This window comes from Ziziphus jujuba, chromosome 3, assembly GCF_031755915.1.
Source record: "Ziziphus jujuba cultivar Dongzao chromosome 3, ASM3175591v1".
Taxonomy (NCBI): Eukaryota; Viridiplantae; Streptophyta; class Magnoliopsida; order Rosales; family Rhamnaceae; genus Ziziphus; species Ziziphus jujuba.
Window position 1 is genome coordinate 22,107,488 of NC_083381.1, and position 18,685 is coordinate 22,126,172.

At 29.4% G+C, this 18,685-nt stretch overlaps 2 protein-coding genes across 5 annotated transcripts in view; both read right to left on the bottom strand.

Moving 5' to 3' along the window:
* Nucleotides 1–280: 280 nt before the first annotated feature.
* The window catches only part of LOC107407530 (probable inorganic phosphate transporter 1-3), a 121,356-nt gene continuing 102,951 nt past the window's right edge, over nt 281–18,685 (bottom strand). Inside the window, exons 2-3 of one of the 3 annotated variants that reach the window (XM_060815602.1) lie at nt 3,671–3,732; nt 281–2,104 (exon numbers count right to left, since the gene is read on the bottom strand). In XM_060815602.1, the coding sequence (XP_060671585.1) occupies nt 436–2,049 (1,614 nt within the window). In that variant the 5' untranslated portion in view covers nt 2,050–2,104; nt 3,671–3,732 and the 3' untranslated portion in view covers nt 281–435. Of the gene's footprint in view, nt 2,105–3,670; nt 3,874–18,685 lie in introns of those variants that run through there. The other 2 variants (XM_016014821.4, XM_060815601.1) reach the window with 2 other exon arrangements.
* On the bottom strand, nt 6,075–10,413 carry LOC107407529 (low affinity inorganic phosphate transporter 3). Of its 2 annotated transcripts, none has more exons than XM_016014818.4 (3): nt 10,277–10,413; nt 7,815–8,163; nt 6,075–7,692 (listed from the first exon to the last, which is right to left on the bottom strand). In XM_016014818.4, exons 2-3 carry the CDS (start codon nt 8,119–8,121, stop codon nt 6,389–6,391), a joined length of 1,611 nt encoding a protein of 536 aa, XP_015870304.3. In that variant the 5' UTR covers nt 8,122–8,163; nt 10,277–10,413; the 3' UTR covers nt 6,075–6,388. The 2 variants fall into 2 exon arrangements, with proteins under 2 accessions (XP_015870304.3, XP_048333337.2); XM_048477380.2 differs by lacking the exon at nt 10,277–10,413 and adding an exon at nt 8,543–8,567.

An 18,685-nucleotide genomic window follows, 5' to 3' on the forward strand; every position in this document is an offset into this window, starting at 1 on the left:
AAAATAAAATTACTTGTAATAGATAAACTTGGCAAATCTGGTTTCACTAGTCACTATTGCTTTATTTTTTTGTTTTCTTATCAAAACCCAAATTTTGAAGAAAATTAAGAATATTTTAAAGATTGTAAATTAATTTCCTTTAAAGAATTTTTATTTTTATTTTTTTTACTTTTCTAATCATTAAGTATGGAACATTTCTATAAAAGTAGGAAAGCCAAAACCATTCGAAAATCAAAAATTCATACATAAGATTTTTCACAAACTTCAAATACACCACCAGTATTGATAAAATTTGCATCTTATTGTACATTAAGTTCACATTAAAAAGTATCTACATTACTGTTTTGCATTGTAAAGGAAACAAAAAGTAGAAAACGTAAAAACCATAGCTGATAATTATTTTCACATGCTTAATATAATTTGATCATCTTTTGGTCATGTTCCATTTAAAACAGTAGTATTCTGATGGTCCGTAGTCTCACCACCTTCATTTTCATTCTCTCCAGTCAACTCCTCAAGTGATATCCCTTTGGATTCCGGAACCAACAATGTAAACAACATTCCAAAGAAGTTGATCACTCCAAGCATAATCAGAGAATTCTTCATACCGATACCGGGCGGGTAACCGGCATCTGTCTTCGTCGGATTGGTGTTCTGCGCCGCATACAAGAATCCAAAAGCTCCAACAATCGCACCGGCCTTACCGGCAGCTGCGGAAATTCCATGGCAGGTAGATCTAAGCCTCGCCGGGAAAATCTCCGCCGGGACGACGAAAGTCGTCGCATTTGGTCCGAAATTAGCAAAGAAAAATGTCAAGGAGTACATCACAAGAAACCCAATTCTGTGTTCTTTTTTAGTCCAATGATGGTAAGGTATTGCTAAAGCAAACATGAACACGGTCATGAAGAAGAAACCCATCAATTGGATTGCGAAACGACCTATATAATCGATAAAAAGAACAGTGAACCAGTAACCAGGCACAGTACCACACAGTGCAATCAATACTTGTGCTCTAGCAACCCGATAAACCTCATCGATCGCGTTCATCGTCTCCGCTGAAGGAAGCCATCCGATAGCCGAGAAGATATCCTTTTGGAAAAGATTCGAGCTGTAGTAAGCGATATCTAGCAAGAACCATGTTGAAGTTGTACCGAGCAAGTGAAGTCCATGGCGGCGAGCGAATTCCTTAGTGAATAAACCAAAAGAATTTGATGTGTCTCTAGCCAGCTTCTCTACCTTCTCTTCCTCGGCTTCGAGTTCGACACTCAAAACCTTAGACATATCCGAAGCAGCTTGTTTAGCATTCCTCGCAACCAGCGCGGTGTAGCGAGCAGTTTCGGGCATTTTCATACGCCAGTAGTATGTTAAGACTGCTGGGACTGCTCCAAACATTAAAATGATTCTCCAAACGTAATCTGCTTGAGGAGCAAGAGACTCTACCCGGTTTTCTTTGTATGTTGGAGCTTTGAATTGATGATCGAACGCGGCGGCGACGACCAAAGCCACAATCCCACCTCCTAAAATACCAAACCCTTGCATGGCAAACACAGCCGCAATGAAAGCTCCACGAGTCTTCTTGTTGGCGTACTCGGACATGATCGTAGCGGAAAGAGGATAGTCTCCGCCGATACCGAAACCGAGCCAGAACCGAAAGAAACAAAGAGTGGTAATTACTCCATTAGCTTCTTTCCCAAATGAAAGCCCAGAGGCTATGGAGCAAATAACCATAAGAAGAAGGGTAATACCGTAGACTTTCTTCCGACCAAGTTTGTCTCCGAGCCAGCCGAAGAAGAGTTGGCCGGCGAGAGTTCCGCACAGCGCGACACCATTTACGGCAGCGGCGATGTTGGGAGGCAAAGTTCCGGGCTTTGCTTTTGTAGTGTCAGTGTAGTAAATGCGACCGAGAAGCTTTGTGACCGGAGGGATACAGAAAAGATCGTAGGCATCGGTGAAGAAGCCCATTCCGGCGATGACGATGGCCGTGAAATGGTAGAGCTGTGTTTTTGCAAGGTCGAGTGCGTTAAGCACTCTCAGTTGGTCTCCAGCCATGGCTACAAGAAATATCTCTGTAAGTGGATATCGGGCTTAATTCTTACAAGTCCTCCTGCATATGAATAAATAAAGAAAAGAAAATATAAGCTATGTGTTACATAATTACACCACCAATTATTGACGGCCACGTATACCAACACTATTTTGAAAAGTCAATAAAAAACCAACATCGTCGTCAATCCCTAATATCCTAAAAGTGAAACGTCGCCGTTTTAAATCAATTACCGTTCGCAAATTTAGCAAATTTGTTTTGACTTTTAGAATTCTTATACATTTACTTGATGATCCTCTTTTTATTTTTCCATTTCTATGGCTCTTTTTTTTTTTTTTTAATACATTGAAATCTATGTCAACACATGTGTAATTTGAGTATTAATAATATATTTATTAATTTTTTAAATTTAAAATAATGTCATAATATCATTTGGACTTGCAATGAAAGGATTGAGATTGAAAAAATAAGCACAATCAAAGTGTTAAAAATAATAATAATAATATATTCTAATTCATTCTAGAAAAAACGATCAAGAAAAAGAAGATTGACTTGGGGGAAGTGTACTTCACTACGTGGAAACTAGTTAATATATATATATATATATATATATAGAGAGAGAGAGAGAGAGAGAGAGAGAGAGAGTGATGTATTAGTATGGAACCTTGGGCTCTATTGAAAAAAATTATAATATATTTAAACTTCAAAGAAAAATGAGGTGATGAAATTGACATATAAACTATTTTGACTAACAATTTATATTTTTTAAGCTATTATTTGATACGCAGCCATGACTTTTAAGTCATATTAGGCAGATCCAATGTTTCGGATTGAAAGAAGTTGAAGAGAGCCAATAAATAAAAACAAAAACAAAAACAACAATGAGAATTAAAGCTTGATTGTCGTTGCAGTTTCTAGAGACCCAGAAAATTTTCCCGTCTCATTATCGTGAAGGAGGTAATTTAATGAAATCATATCCTTTCCTTGATATATAAACAAGGTAAATAAAATAAATTTAAAAAAAAAAAAAAAGTAAAGAAAGAGAAAACCATCTATCTTGTCCCTAGAAGCCCCACTCCAAAAAATAAAACAAAACACATGACCAACAAGCCAACAGCTTTGTTAAGCAACTTGGTTAAAACCAATCAAGTCATCATGTCCAGATTAGCTCATGAGCAGCCTCCACCGGTTGTAAAGAACCAAGAACTCACAGTTATATATGTAACCAAGATATATGGTTGCCTTTTTATTTAAGAAAAAAAAGTAAGGTAAAAGAAACCCTTAAAATAAAACAAAATAAAGCTACTCTGTTTAAGGTAAAAGAAACCCCTAAAATAAAACAAAATAAAGCTACTCTGTTTTTTTTTTTTGCTCGAAAATTTTTCAGAAAATCTGTCTTAATTTACATGGCAAATTTTGATTGATTAAGATAAAAGAATTATTTCAAGTAAAAAAAATAATAATAAATAAAATAATTATTACTTTCTTGATTAGGCAATATAGTAGTAGTTGTGTGGACCCGAAATGTATCCAAAAAAACACAGTTCCAATATCCATGGAAAAAGAAACTCTCATAAATTAATTTATGGATAAAAGTGAGAATGAGTATGGGATTGAGAGACTTACCTCAGCTTCCCTTGGATTGGAGAAGAAAACTGAAGAAGATAGATAAATATTGATATCTCGTTTAGGATAAACAGATAATAATAATATTTGGGATATGGAAATTCAAACTCGGAATTATTTTCCGAGGAAGAGTAAGAAGCTTTATCGGCTGTGGTGTGGAATGAAGTGGTAACTAAGCGGCCTACCATATATATATATATATATATATATATATGTGGAGGACAGATCCTTAAAATAACCAGAACCATGAAAGGCATCTGAGGCAGATACCAAACTCTTCATCAGCATAAGGATTAGTCAACCCTTTCACAAAGTCACAACCACACAAAAGTCTTTCAACAGATGGCTTCATTTTCTGTTAACTTGTTTTTATATCATTAAATGTCATATTCATTCTTAAAAATAATTGAGAAAAACCATTAAATTCAAGGTATTTTCTATTTTTCTATTTTTTTCCATTTTTGTTTTGGTTCCTTATTGCTTTAATAAAAGAGTGACTACTAGACGTATTGTAAAGGATAATGTATTTTACGTTTAACACATCCCAGACTTCCCAGTTAATAACTGACGCGTATGCATACCGACATGTCAGGTCAAAGGTCAACACAAATGATCAGTATTTTACTAAAACGGTGCGTTTTATCCCTCCATTCCCCTAATTAAAAAAATTGCTTGAGTTGGAGTTTTTAAATAATTAAAAGAAAAATATACTGCATTAATTTCCGTATTAGAGACGAAACGTTTATAACAAAACGGTGAAAACTAAATTCTATTTAGTGTCTTATGCATGGATTCTTATTTTCTTTCCAGTGTTCCATACTCCACATCTTATTTGTTTTACTATTTATTGGTGACAAAGGAAATAGTGATATTTACAGTTTTCGTAATTAAATATAAATGAAAAGGCTGTAAATTAATCTGAAAATAAATAGGATTTACCCACCATATTCTTTGATCGTTAAATTAAGGTTAAAAAAAAAAAATCAAACTTTTACTCAGCAGAAAATAATAATAATAATAATAATAATCAAACTTTTAATAAACGAAAAGGTGTACCGCGCGTCTACGCATATGACTACGGGAGTTAATAGTTGCAGAAAGCTTGAAGGGGTTGGTGACGGGTTCTCTCATGGAATTAAGACACTTTATTTGCTTTTTATCATCTTTGTTTACTCTTCACGTATTGAATTATTGACTTGGTAGCTTTATTTAATTGAATTGCTAAACGTGTAAACAAGGTGGACCTAAATGGAGAAAAAGAGGAAATATATTCAGAGTTTCATAATTCGTTTATGTTCATTTCCAAAAATATACTTATTATCTTTGTGACCATGACAAATAAAATTTATATGCTATGTTGTTTAGCAATTCAAATAGTAATTGGATATGATTTATTTTTTTAATTAAATTTTAAAACAAAAAATAATACATAATCAAATGCAATTAATTAATAATTATTATATGGGTAATAATTTTATTAATAACAAATATCAAAACATTTTTCATATGTCATAATTAATTTGTTTATCTTTAAATGAGATACTATGTTAGGTAAGTATAATATGACTGGTAAGAGATAGAAAATTGGTGCCATGGAGGTATAGACCAATAAGGAAGTGATGAAAAATAATTTTTCCAAACTTGACTGTTTTGTATAATGATATGAAAGAAGAGAAAATTAGTATTATAACCTAATTGAAAATGAAGGGAAGGAAAATATTTTATTTTTTTAAAGAATAACATATACATATATACATATATATATTTATATATATATATATATATATTAATTCTTATAATGCTCGAACGGGATTTAATTTAGGGGGATTTATAACCCATTACTATTTTTATTTTATTTTATTTTATTTTTTGTAAAATATCTGGCAATGTAAAATATATGGCAATCCATTACTTTTGTTGCATTTTTTGGACATCTTTTTGATGAAATTGTCTTTTTGACATGCTCAAAAATTTTGGTTTGTTTTTGGAAAATATTAATTTCTAAATTTGAATATCTCCACCTTGGAGAGGGGGGGAAAAATCCATCATTTTTCTGAAGTTAAATTAGAGGGCTCTTCAAAATTCAAATCTCAATTCAAAACATTATTTTCACTTTTTTTTTTTTTTTTTTTTTTTTTGGTTGCCAACTCGCACTGTCCCACATCACTAGGAACAGTATCTAAAACATAGCTGACTTGTGTTGACTCTCTCTTGACTTGCTATTTTATGGCTTTAGTAAATGCCCATAAAACTCCTAAAAAAGCTTTAGTTCAATCATATCATGGTAATTAACAGCAATAATATTTTTTTTTATAAGTTTTAAAAACTAAAAAAAATAAGAAAACAGCAATAACATTTTGTGAATTCAAATTTGTTTTCTAGCTCAGTCAAATCCCACACGTGATGATAGTGAACAATCGCATTTTTATTATTTGGGTCAAAATGGATTTGTAACATAGAGCTACAGGTACACGCTTAATTTGCATACATTTTCCAAACACTGCCATATAATTTGCTTTCTTCTGCATGAAAGCCTTCACAAAAGAAATATCTACATTATTCTTAGCATTTCAAGTTGTCACAAAGAAACAAAATAAAAACCAAACAAAAAGGAAAAAAAAAAAAAAACAAAAGAAAAAAAAAGAAAAAAAAAAAAGAGCACTATAAATTTCACTAAGCTCCTTTTTTAATATTTCTCTTTTGTATTTTTTGTTTCTATCATACTGGAACAGTTCTACTAGAAACTGACTCAGTAATCTCAACACCTTCACCTTCATTCTCTCCCGTCAACTCCTCCAGTGATTTCCCTTTGGATTCCGGAACCAACAATGTAAACAACATTCCAAAGAAATTGATCACTCCAAGCACAATCAGAGAATACTTCACACCGATCCCCGTCGGGTACCCAGCATCGACCTTCCTCGGATCGGTGCTCTGCGCCGCATACAAGAAACCGAAAGCTCCAACAATTGCTCCAGCCTTACCTGCAGCCGCAGATATTCCATGGCAAGTTGACCTCAACCTCGCAGGGAAAATCTCGGCCGGGACAACGAAAGTTGTGGCATTGGGTCCAAAATTCGCGAAGAAAAACGTAAGCGAGTACATAACAACAAAACCGATTCTATTTTCTTTTTCAGTCCAGTGATTGTATGGAATTGCAAGGGCAAACATGAAGACGGTCATGAAGAAGAAACCCATCAATTGGATGAAGAAACGACCCATATAATCGATGAGGAAGACAGTGAACCAATAACCAGGCACAGTACTGCACAGCGCTATGAGTGTTTGTGCTCTCGCAATCCGATAAACTTCGTGTATAGCATTCATGGTGTTCGCCGGCGGAATCCATCCAATGGCGGAGAATATATCCTTTTGGAAAAGATTCTGACTATAAAATGCTATATCCAATAAAAACCAAGTAGATGTGGTACCAAGCAAATGCATACCATGTTTCCGAGCAAATTCCTTAGTAAACAAGCCAAACGAATTTTTCTCTTTAGCAAACTTCTCTACCTTTTCCTCTTCCGCTTCAAGTTCAACATTCAAAACCTTTGACATATCCGCCGCAGCTTGTTTGGCATTCTTCGCAACCAGCGCTGTGTAACGAGCCGTTTCAGGCATTTTCATCCTCCAATAGTATGTTAACACTGCAGGGATAGCTCCTACCATTAGAATGATTCTCCAAACGTAATCGGCTTGCGGAGCAAGAGATTCTGCCCGGTTTCCTATATATGTAGGAGCTTTGAATAGGTGATCAAATGCCGCTGAGACGATCAAAGCCACTATACCTCCTCCTAAAATCCCAAAACCTTGCATAGCAAAAACAGCTGCAATGAAAGCTCCGCGAGTCTTCTTGTTGGCGTACTCGGACATGATCGTAGCGGAGAGAGGATAATCTCCGCCGATGCCGAAACCGAGCCAGAAACGGAAGAAACAAAGGGTGGTAATTACTCCATTAGCTTCTTTACCAAATGAAAGTCCAGAGGCTATGGAACAGATAACCATGAGAAGAAGGGTTATACCTGTTGATTATTATTCAAGTCAACAATCAGTCCATAAGCGTTTTATGGTGTGCCACTTTCAAATTATAAAAAAATTCGAGACAAAAATAAATAAATTGAAACTGAGAACTAATTTCCAATACCGTAGACTTTTTTACGGCCGAGTTTGTCTCCGAGCCAGCCGAAGAAGAGTTGGCCGGCGAGAGTTCCGCAGAGCGCGACACCGTTTACGGCGGCGGCGATGTTGGGAGGTAAAGTTCCGGGCTTGGGATTGTTAGTGTCAGTGTAGTAAATTCGACCAAGAAGTTTGGTGACGAGAGAGATGCAGAAAAGATCATATGCATCTGTGAAGAATCCCATTCCGGCAATTACAATTGCGGTGAAATGGTACCATTGTGTTCTTGCTGCGTCGAGTGCGTTAAGCACTCCAAGTTGCTGATCTCCAGCCATGTCTTTCTCAATTGGAGATTCAGAATATTTAAAATGTCACTCCTGCTTATAAGAAAACCAGGATGGCTCACAGTTAGAAATAAAAAATGATTCGGTTTTATTATCTATTTCATAAAAAATCATTTAGAGCTTTATTTATTTATTTTTCTGAAATGGTATTATTATGCATTGGACTGTATTCTAATTTTTACAGAAATTAATCTGAAAAAGAAATTGAAAAGCTAACAATTTATATAATGTTAATTGGCACATATAAACAAAAAACATAAATGATTGGCACATATAGAAGAATTTTGGATTTTGTTTTTTTTTTTTTTTTTTCCCTCCCTCATATATTATAATATCCGTGAAAATCATGACCATTTAACAGCATATATAAGCAAAAAGTAATAATAATTTTTTTTTAAAAAGGAAAACTTACGTAAGGGGTATGGTATCTTCGTATATTAATTCAAAACTGTATGATATATCTAACTTTTTAGAGCAACATTAGATGACAATGAGATTTTTTTTCTCCAATTTTTTTTTTTGTTTTTTTTTTTTTTTTTTGGGGACAGAATGGCAAGGAGATTGATACACCAACCACTTTTCTTTCTACTTTTTGTCTTTTATTTAGGAAAATTTAATGTACACCTAAAGGTTTGGTAGAAAATTCTTGACACCTCAAGATTTGAAAAATCATCATCTATTTTTCTAAAATTTAAATAATTACCATTTACTAATTTAGGAGTTATTTTTGATAAATTTGATTTATCAAAAGTTTATTTTACTGTTATATGTCAAAATAAATAGTATATTATTATTCCATCATTAGCTTTAGAATGATGTACATGGAAAAATATCATTTACTATAAATTTCATTTATATAATGACAAATAATATAATTATAAATAATAAAATAAAGGAAATTTTTTTTTTATGTAAACCTTTTTAATTTTGTTTTAATTACAATTAGATCCATGCTTATGAAAAATCAAATTCAGAATTTATCTGTGAATGTTTTTTTGTTCATTTTTACAATTGAAATTTATAAGTGTAATTATGATAAAAAATTAAAAAGTTTAAATGGAATTTATCCTAAAATAAATTATAACTTTTAATATATCACATAAAAAGATAAATAAAGTTTTAGTAGTTATTTAGAAAGTAAAGGTAAGATAGAGTTTTCATAAAAATCAATTACAAAAAGGGTAAATGATGATATTTCAAACCTAAAAAGTATAAGTGATAATTTTTTTAAACTTAAAAAATGTAGATGAAATTTTTCCTTTTTTATGTTAATCTTGTGATGCATCAACTGCTTTGCAAATTAAAATATTTTTACTAAAAGTATGTATAACTATTTGCTTCAAATTAATGATCCTAATTATTTTTAATAAGACCTATTATTATGTATGATAGAGATGTAGTAACAAAAATTCCATGCCGTTTCAAATTCAAACAAGTTGAAGAGCAAAAAAGAAAAATACAAAAACTAATGAAAACGTGAGACGAAAAGCTAGTTTGTCTTTGAAAAAATAAATAAATAAAAAATAAAGTCTCTATTTGACAATTGGATACAGACTAAACGAGAAACATGCATGTGCCAATTTTGTTGACTGACTTGTGCAAGTTGCAAGGAAATCATCTTTCAATTGGCAACTGGCTTAATTTCTAAAATATCTTCCGGCATAGTTATTTCAATTGGCCAATCGTATATTCAAATTTTCAAATCCTATTTCTTGTGAATTAAAGTAAATAAAAAATATCCATCTACTTCTACCCGAAAACCAACTCCCAAAAAAAAAAAAAAAAAATTATGATAAAAAATGACAAAAGCATCTTTGGTAATCAACTGGGTTTTAGCCAATACTAGAGCTTTCCTTCTAGTTGGATATGACACTTAAATGTCAAATAGAAGTAAGAAATGCGTAACCTAATATGATTTGCTTCTGTCTTTGAAAAAGGCAAAAGAAATCCAGAAAGCTTTTTTTTGTATTTTTTTGGGTTCTGAAAACCCAGAAAAGTACTGTCCTATTTTCTGAAAAAGAAACACAGTTCCAATGCTAATGGCACTTTTGTCGGGTTTTCATGAATCAGAGTCAGAAAAATTAATGAAATAATCAATTGGAACAAAAAATTGAAAAGAAAAAGTGAGAAATGGGCAGAGACTGACCTGCTTCTTTTGTTTAACAATGGAGGAGCAAGAGAGAGAGAGAGAGAGGTACAGAGCCTTAATGGCTTTGTTGTGGAATGAAGAGGTAATTAAGAGCGGCCTGCAATATATAAAATAAGAGATGCATACGAAACAAGAATAACTTGTAGCATCTAATAGCATATACCTAATTCTCATCTACATTTTAGTCAATTAGTCAACGTTCTCATAAAGTCACAAGATCACATACTTAAAATCACAAACTCACAAGCTTTCCAACCTTTTGCTTCGTCTTTCTATTACTTAGTTTTATTATTGAATAACTTAGAAACCAGTAACTTCTTTTTAACTTTTTCCTTATTATAATAGAGTTTTGCTTTGTTAATTGGCAATATGTCCTGGCTTCAAATCCCTCGTTCTAACATTCACCCAAAATAAAAAATAAAAAACCTCATTGTAATCATGATAGCTGATATGGAATTCTTTAAAATAATAATAATAATAATAACAAAAAAAAGGTGTACGTTGGAATCTAGGGATGGTAAATTATTAACCGGTTGTGTTTTGTCTAATCCCGTTATTTAAAGCTATTAATTGTAGAGGTAGATATCGGTTTGGTATGGTAAATTTTTGGCCTTCATTTTGTGGAAAATGAAACTAAAAATAAAGACTAAATTAAACTGAACCAACCAACCATGTTTGGTTTCAATTTAGTTCGTCTTAATCTGGTTTATTATTTTTTTTATTTTTAAAAAATATTATTTTTTTATTTATTTAAATTTAACATTATTAATATGTTTTAGTAAATAATTTTAAAACATGGAAATATATTAAAAATATAATTAATTATAATAAAATATTAAAAATTATATATGATATATATAGCCTATTTGATTTGGATTAAAAATTACTCAAACCAAACCGAATCACCATGAGTCAAAAATTAAACTAAACCAAATCAAACTAGTTCAATTTAATCTGTTTGATCAGTTTATATCAGTTTGTATCCATCTCTAATTAATTATGTCGAAGTTTCTCAATCTTAGCTTGTGCCAATTTAATATTATGTTAAATTGATTAATCGATTTCACCTTTTTTAGTAAAATATTATTATTCATATTATTTTATTATATTTGTACATTATAATATATTAATTATATAAATTTATCATTATTTTTAATTTTAATACATTAATTTAACTTATTTAACTTAATTCATGTTAATTTTTTCTTAAACGGTTTATTGTTGACCCATTTACAATTATGTTAATTGTGTTGACACTAATAGTTAATTAGCAAATTGGGTTTGAGTCGGATTATTATTATTATTATTATTTGTTGCCCCCTTTAATGGAACCACTCTATTAAGGTCATATTTGGGTTAAATTTTTATTTTTGTTTAATTTTGATTATAAGCTCGTTGAAAGCCTAAACATTACTTTATAAAATTGTACAAACAATCTTAGAGACTGTTTAAGAATTCATACCCAGCGTGGCTTAATTAAATTGGAGATTTTTTGTTCTTTTAATTTCATTGCTCTAGGCATCAAAAGTCCATTGATAGCTAATGATGTGGAGACACATTATACAAATATTTTACCGTGGTATATTTCCCCCCGCACTTTAGAAAATATTTTATGCATAAGATAATGAAAAAGGACAGAAACTTTATGATACTGCTGGTCCCAATATAAATTTTTCAGGATTCTCACACTTTCTCTGTGTATATGTCCTTTTTTTTTTTTTTTATTCTTCATTTTTTTTTTTTCATTTGTCCAAATATTTGTACTGGTACAATAACCCACTAGCTGTGCATGTATCTTAGAATAAATCAGCTAGTATAGTCATAATTCACCCAAAAAAAATAATAAAATAAAGAATGAAAGAAAAAAAGCTAGTAAATTTACTTAATTTATTTATTTTTTATTTTTGGGAGAAAAGAGGACAGAAACTTATTTAATTATCTCACGAGATATGACAACCTTCAATAGATTTGTATTTTTTTTGGCTTTTAATATATTTGTATTTTTTTGAAAACAAAGATAATTAATGAGGTACTCTAAATGACGCAAGCAATTCAAAAAGAAGGAATATAAAGTGTGTAGAAAAGTTGAGACCACACTATTGGAATTTTTTGGATAAAAAAGCTTTTTCTTTTTTTTGTTTTTTTTTTTGGTTGAATAGAAGAAAATGCTTTTGAATAGTCTGTGTTCACACTTTGAACTTCTAGACTTATAGGCTCGTGGAGTAGGTCTTTGTCATACCGACGGCAACATCAAGATCACAGCCATATATTTTTCCACTTTTTTTTTTATTTTTTGGATAAAACCATATATTTTTCCACTTGGAGACTTCAGACGACACCTCTATTTATACAATTTCCTTTGTAAGCTGGTAATCAAATGCCTTTATTTTTTTAATTTTTATATAATCAATCACATCTATTTTTCCGATTTGGGACCTATGATTTTTGTTTTTAGCTTTTGTTTATAAGTGTGAAAAAAAAAACCAAAAAAAAAAAAAATTTCAGTACACTAGGTGTGTGGGATCCACACATCTATACCCCAGAAAAAAATAAAAAGGTACCTACACACGGTGTATTGAAATTTCTCAGAATGCTTGGCAAATGAAATTAAGATTAAGGTTGTTTCTTATATTTCAATGTCATATTTAGTAATGAATTTCCACGCAATTATGAAAATATATAGAGAGAAGATAGATGATACTGTACAAGGACTCAAAAATATTCAAAGGGGTTCACTTTATTGTGAAACTACCTTGAAATTGATTGATGGCACCGTCTATGGGTTCCATAGGGAGACAAGTAATATTACATGATATAAATCATGTATATAAGCAAATTTATACAAAATAATCTTGATGTCTTTATTAGTTCTTAAATTTATTTAAAATTGAAATTTAAATGTAAATTTGAAATTTATATTAATTTTGATATAGTTTACTATGCTTTTAAATTTTAATATTTTATTATATTTATATAAATACAATATACTTTAAATTGGAATTTTTAAAGCAATTCAAAAATTAATTATAAATATCTAATGGAAAAATTTTGATAGAAGACTGACCATGCATTTCTAAATTAATTTAGCTAATATTTTAATTTGGAGATTGGAAAAATAATGAAATTCAAGGATTCCGAATAATGAATTTCAAGGAAGGAACGCGTAAATCACCCAGGCTCAAGGCTTTGGAAAGTTCGTATCTTTGTTTTTAACATAAGAGAAAAACGAGGAAAGAAAAAAAACAAAACAAAACACTTTATATACGTTGTGATCATCAATTAATTTATGTTAGTCCAATTGATTTTCTGAAATTCCAGCCAATATATATGTATATACATATATTCTGAAATTATTTTTGCTGCTGTATTGAAAAATATACTTCATAATCTGTATTTGAAAATTTTCTTTTCAATTAAATTCCATTTCCATGCTAAGGGACAAAGATTATTGTTCAGTTGCCTATATGAGGTTCCATTAAATTGTTATAACAGTATCTAAATTTCTTATTAAAAAAAAAAAAAAGGAAAATACAAGATGTCAAATCTCATCCTGAATTTTATGTGAAAATAGACGAATAGCTTAAGATCAATGAAAAAAAATAATAAATAAATAATTGAGTTTTGTCTTGGCTCTGATTTGTTTATCATTTTTACATTCTCCTGCTTGGGTTGTCAACTACCAACCAAGTTCAGGCTACCCTGACACAGCAAACAGGGTGCACAAAGAAAATGCATGTAGGCCCCATTTGTGTATAAGAGAAGGAAGCACAATTCGGCACCACGTCTCTCTCATAAATTTGCCTTACAGATTTTTTTTTTTTTTTGCTTTTTTTTTTCGGTAAATATTTACATTTAGAAATAAAGGTTGTCGAATACTATATCATTATTTAGGAAGTATATTATACTTAGAATTTAAAAAATTCTAAAAGTTTTTAAATATTTAGAAATATTTGATTTAAATTTTAAAAAAATTTATACAAATCTAATGATATTTAATTTAAATTTTGATGAATTTTATAAAAATTTGTTAAAATCTAAATGTATTCAATTAGAATTTTATATAATTTTTTTAAAATCTGATCGTATTTAAACAGTTATTAAATTTAAAAAACTATAAAAATGATGGATTTTAATAGATTTAAAAGGATTTTAACAGTGAAATTGTAAAGAAAATAATCAACATGAAATTCAGTCTTAAACCCAAATATTTTGTTAGATTTTTATAAAATTTTTATGAAATCTGTAGAATTCCATAACAATCCATCAAATCCTTTAAAGTTATTACTCATTTTAAATCTATCAAACTCTAAATTGAATACACCCTCGTTAATAGATTTGAAAAAAATATATCATTAATAAATAGTATTTAAAAATTAATATATAAATTTTTTTGAAACTCTTTTAAACATAAATATTATTACAGATACTGTTTATTCTATCAATATATCTAATCCAAAATATACATATCAATACTATATAATTAATTAACATGTTAATATAATTTAAAATAAATAAATATATTTTTGAAGAGATAGGTATTTCTAATGACATATATACAATTGATATTTTTGAAGAGATAGGTATTTCTAATGACATATATACTATTGATAAATATGTTAATAAATTGAATGGTATTTATGATATTACTTTTCAAACGTTTAAGATTTACGATAAGTACAAGAGGCATGTAGTAGTTCTAATACCCATCATTAATTAATCTCTATAGCACTAGAAATTCATCAATGAACTCTTTTTCATCTTTTTTTGGGGCTAAAATCAATGAACTTCGATACTAAAAGCCATTGTTAGTTTTTGTTTTCATTTTTTTGTTTTTTGACTACAAAATCTGGAAAAGAAGATCTTTACGTATATCAAAATTTAAATTTTAAATCTGAAAATATATTTAATAATTTTATTATTGAACTAAATCTATGAGTACACTATTAGTTTCAAATTAGAAAAATAAAGTACATAGTATGTCAAGGAAAGCAAAAATCATATGACTATAATTAATTATGTCAAACATTAAACATTTTCTATTTTCTAAAATGTAATTTAGCTACTAAGTGTTTTTTATAAATAATTTAGCTACTAAGTTAATGCCCTTTAACCATTATAATTATTAATATTATTATTATTATTGTCCTCGATGCCTTTAAAGATATCGAGTAGAACATAAATTTCCATTTGGATTACAATAAGAGGTTCCATTCTATTAGTTTAGCAAAAAGGTTCCATTCTATCAGTCAATTTTTCACCCCTCAATTGCTTGATGTAATTGAGTGCTAGCATTCATAAGTCCCCTCGCTTTTTTCGCTTTTTTAATAGTTTATTCTTTCGGTTTCTTGTTGGAGGTGCCAATTTGGTCTGAGTATGATTCCTTGGATTTGCTTGCAAGGCAGAGAACCAAAGAGTGAAAATTAAAATGCATCCAATATATCTGATTCCATGTGTTCAATGATTGTAGCCTATAATATGATCAAAATCCACCTTATTTTATATATATATAATCAGGTTCTTGAAATGATTTAATATTTTTAATATTAATTTTTTTATTAATTATTAGATCATATTAAAATATTATAATTTAAAATTTAAAATGATAAATATTGATTTAGTAACATACTAATATCTTATTTAAAAAAAATACATTATATCAAAATTCGATAATTAATAAATATAATTTTAAATTTTAACTTTTAATATAATTTAATATCTAAAAAAAATATTAACATTAAAATTAGAGACCCATTTAAGTTTGATAATATATATATTATAACCGGGGAGTCCATTATAAATGTGAAATGCCTCGATTATCGAGCAGGGTTTATATAATTATAACTTAATTAAGCATCAATAGGCACGTCCATGCAACACAATATTGACCTATTTAGGTTTATCCTTTCACGGACATTGAAATGAATTTCTTAAATTACTCTTCTTTTCTTGCTAAGTTGGATAGCTGATTAAATTAATAATCCTTCAAAGAGAGATTATCAGCTTTATAACAGCTAATATTTGCTGGCCTAGGTGACAAGATGAACAATCTAATCCTCTGACCAAATACAAAGGGGAAGGATGAAATTCTTTTCCCTTTTCTTCTTTTATTCCTAAAACAAAAAAAATCGATATCCCTTTAGCTGTATATGTATGAATACTCAATTTTATTTACCAACAAATGAGACAATATATTAATTGAATTTCAATAGAAAAAATAAACTAATACGACATTAGTTTGATATTCAAAGAGTTCGTAAACAAGTTGTACTCATAGAGTTATAGTATATATTATTGGATAAGCATATAGAAAATTCAGAAGCAATATTTTTTCTTAAAAAAAAAAAAATGTTGTCATAATACAGCTATATATACTAACTAAAGTCACGCATTTTTAAATTATATTGAGGTTGTCATTTCTTGATCAATTTTATATATATTGTTAATTAGGACTTCCTATAAAGACGGCGAGAAAGAAGAGAGATTATAATATGATCTTTTTGCTAAAATGAGATTATAATATGATCTTGATCATGTTTTAAAGAGCCAAATTATCATTGAGTTTCTAGATTTTATCAAAGGCTTTTACCCAAAATGTAAAGCATCAATACCAAATCTCGTCCTACTTCTACATTATATGCTGGTTCCATAACAAAGAAATTTTTTATTTTTTTATTTTTTATCTTATTGGCAAATTACATTTGATTAACTTAACGTGAAACTTATTTGAAAGGGGCATACAATAAAAAAAAAAAATACATTTTTTATTACCAAAAAAATAAAACATACTTTTTTTCAGCCACAAAAAAAGGTAAAACTAATAAAATAAATTAAGAAATCCGTAAAAATGGTCAAACAATGAACCTACAAATATTTTATAGATGAATTCGGGCACGCTTTCCATTTTGTGGTCGTAATGCATAAAAATTGGTGATAATTTGCTTGTTGTGATCACTTACAACATGTTGCAATTTGCATTTTTCTACAGTCTGACTTTACAAAATGCCTGCGATAGCTTGCTTTACATTTTGCTCTTCCAAAGTCAGCCCCGTTAACAATTTTTTTTTTTTTTCCTTTTCCGGGTGAAAAACCAGTTGACATTTAATTTAATCTACTTATTAATTACCACTTTAATCCGTCACATACCAAATCCCAAGTTTCATTATCATTGACTATTTTTACTTCCGGTATTATATAAAACATATATTAATATTTAGTTGGCATTTATATAACCGTTGTATGTTTAAGCAAACCAAACAATCAAAATCAGCATAGTTAAACAAAGACCCGATATTGGTACATTATTTGTTAACTTTGCTTAGTTAATCAAAATTAAATCAAATTAGCCTAGTAAAGCATAATTGGTTTATTTTAGTCTTATCAATCTCTGTTTACGTGAATGGGCTGGAAACAAGCTCATTTTCTTAATAGATTAGCAAATTCGCACACATTCTGACTAATATTTGTTATTATTATATTTTTTTTCTTCTGATCTGGTTTCTCTTCTCAGTGGACCTTAATAATGAATTTGAAAACATGATCGATTATATTTACAGATACACACACACACACACACGTATGGTATAAATTAATTTAATCAACAAATTTGGCTGCTGTAAGGTTCACATTAGCTTGGGTTCACATTAGCTTGGCCTTTTTAAGTACATCTACAAGTTGATGCAAAATATATATATATATATATATATGGATGATCCAATAATATTGACATCAAATTTTTTTTTATTTGTTCTTAAATTCTATCAAAAAATTAAGATTTAAAATTAAAAATAATAATAAAATATGAATTTAATAACATAATGTATTTAGAAAAATAAAACTTATCAAAATATAATAATTAATAAATATAAATATAAATTTTAACATTTTATACAATTTAATAATAGAAAAAAGAAAATCCTAATGCTAGTAATGATATATATTTATATTTTCAGTATTTTTTATTTAATCCAAAATAAATAAATAAATAAGAGAGTTGATGTATTTGACTTTTCACTCTTATATATCCGCACACATATTTGATTATGAAGCAATTTTGGATATATAGTTCGGTTTGTAAGTTATATTTTGACTTTTTGGGAATTTTTTTTTTGGGTCGAATTTTAGGAATTAGTTTGTATTGTGGCAAGGAGAGATTGTTCAAATATAAGATGTTTTGTTCTGATGGTCAACCATAACTGCAGAGTTTATGCAAAAAAATAAAATAAAATGATAATCATTTTACATTATATCACGAATTTTATTATTTAAGTGCAACAAACTTATGTCATGGAGACGCATTGAAAAGGAATCGAATACGTTTGCTATTTGACCTAAAATAAAGTAATACTAGTTGGGGATTTTTAATTAATTTTCAATTAACGATTTTTCTTGCAAAACTTGATCATTTGA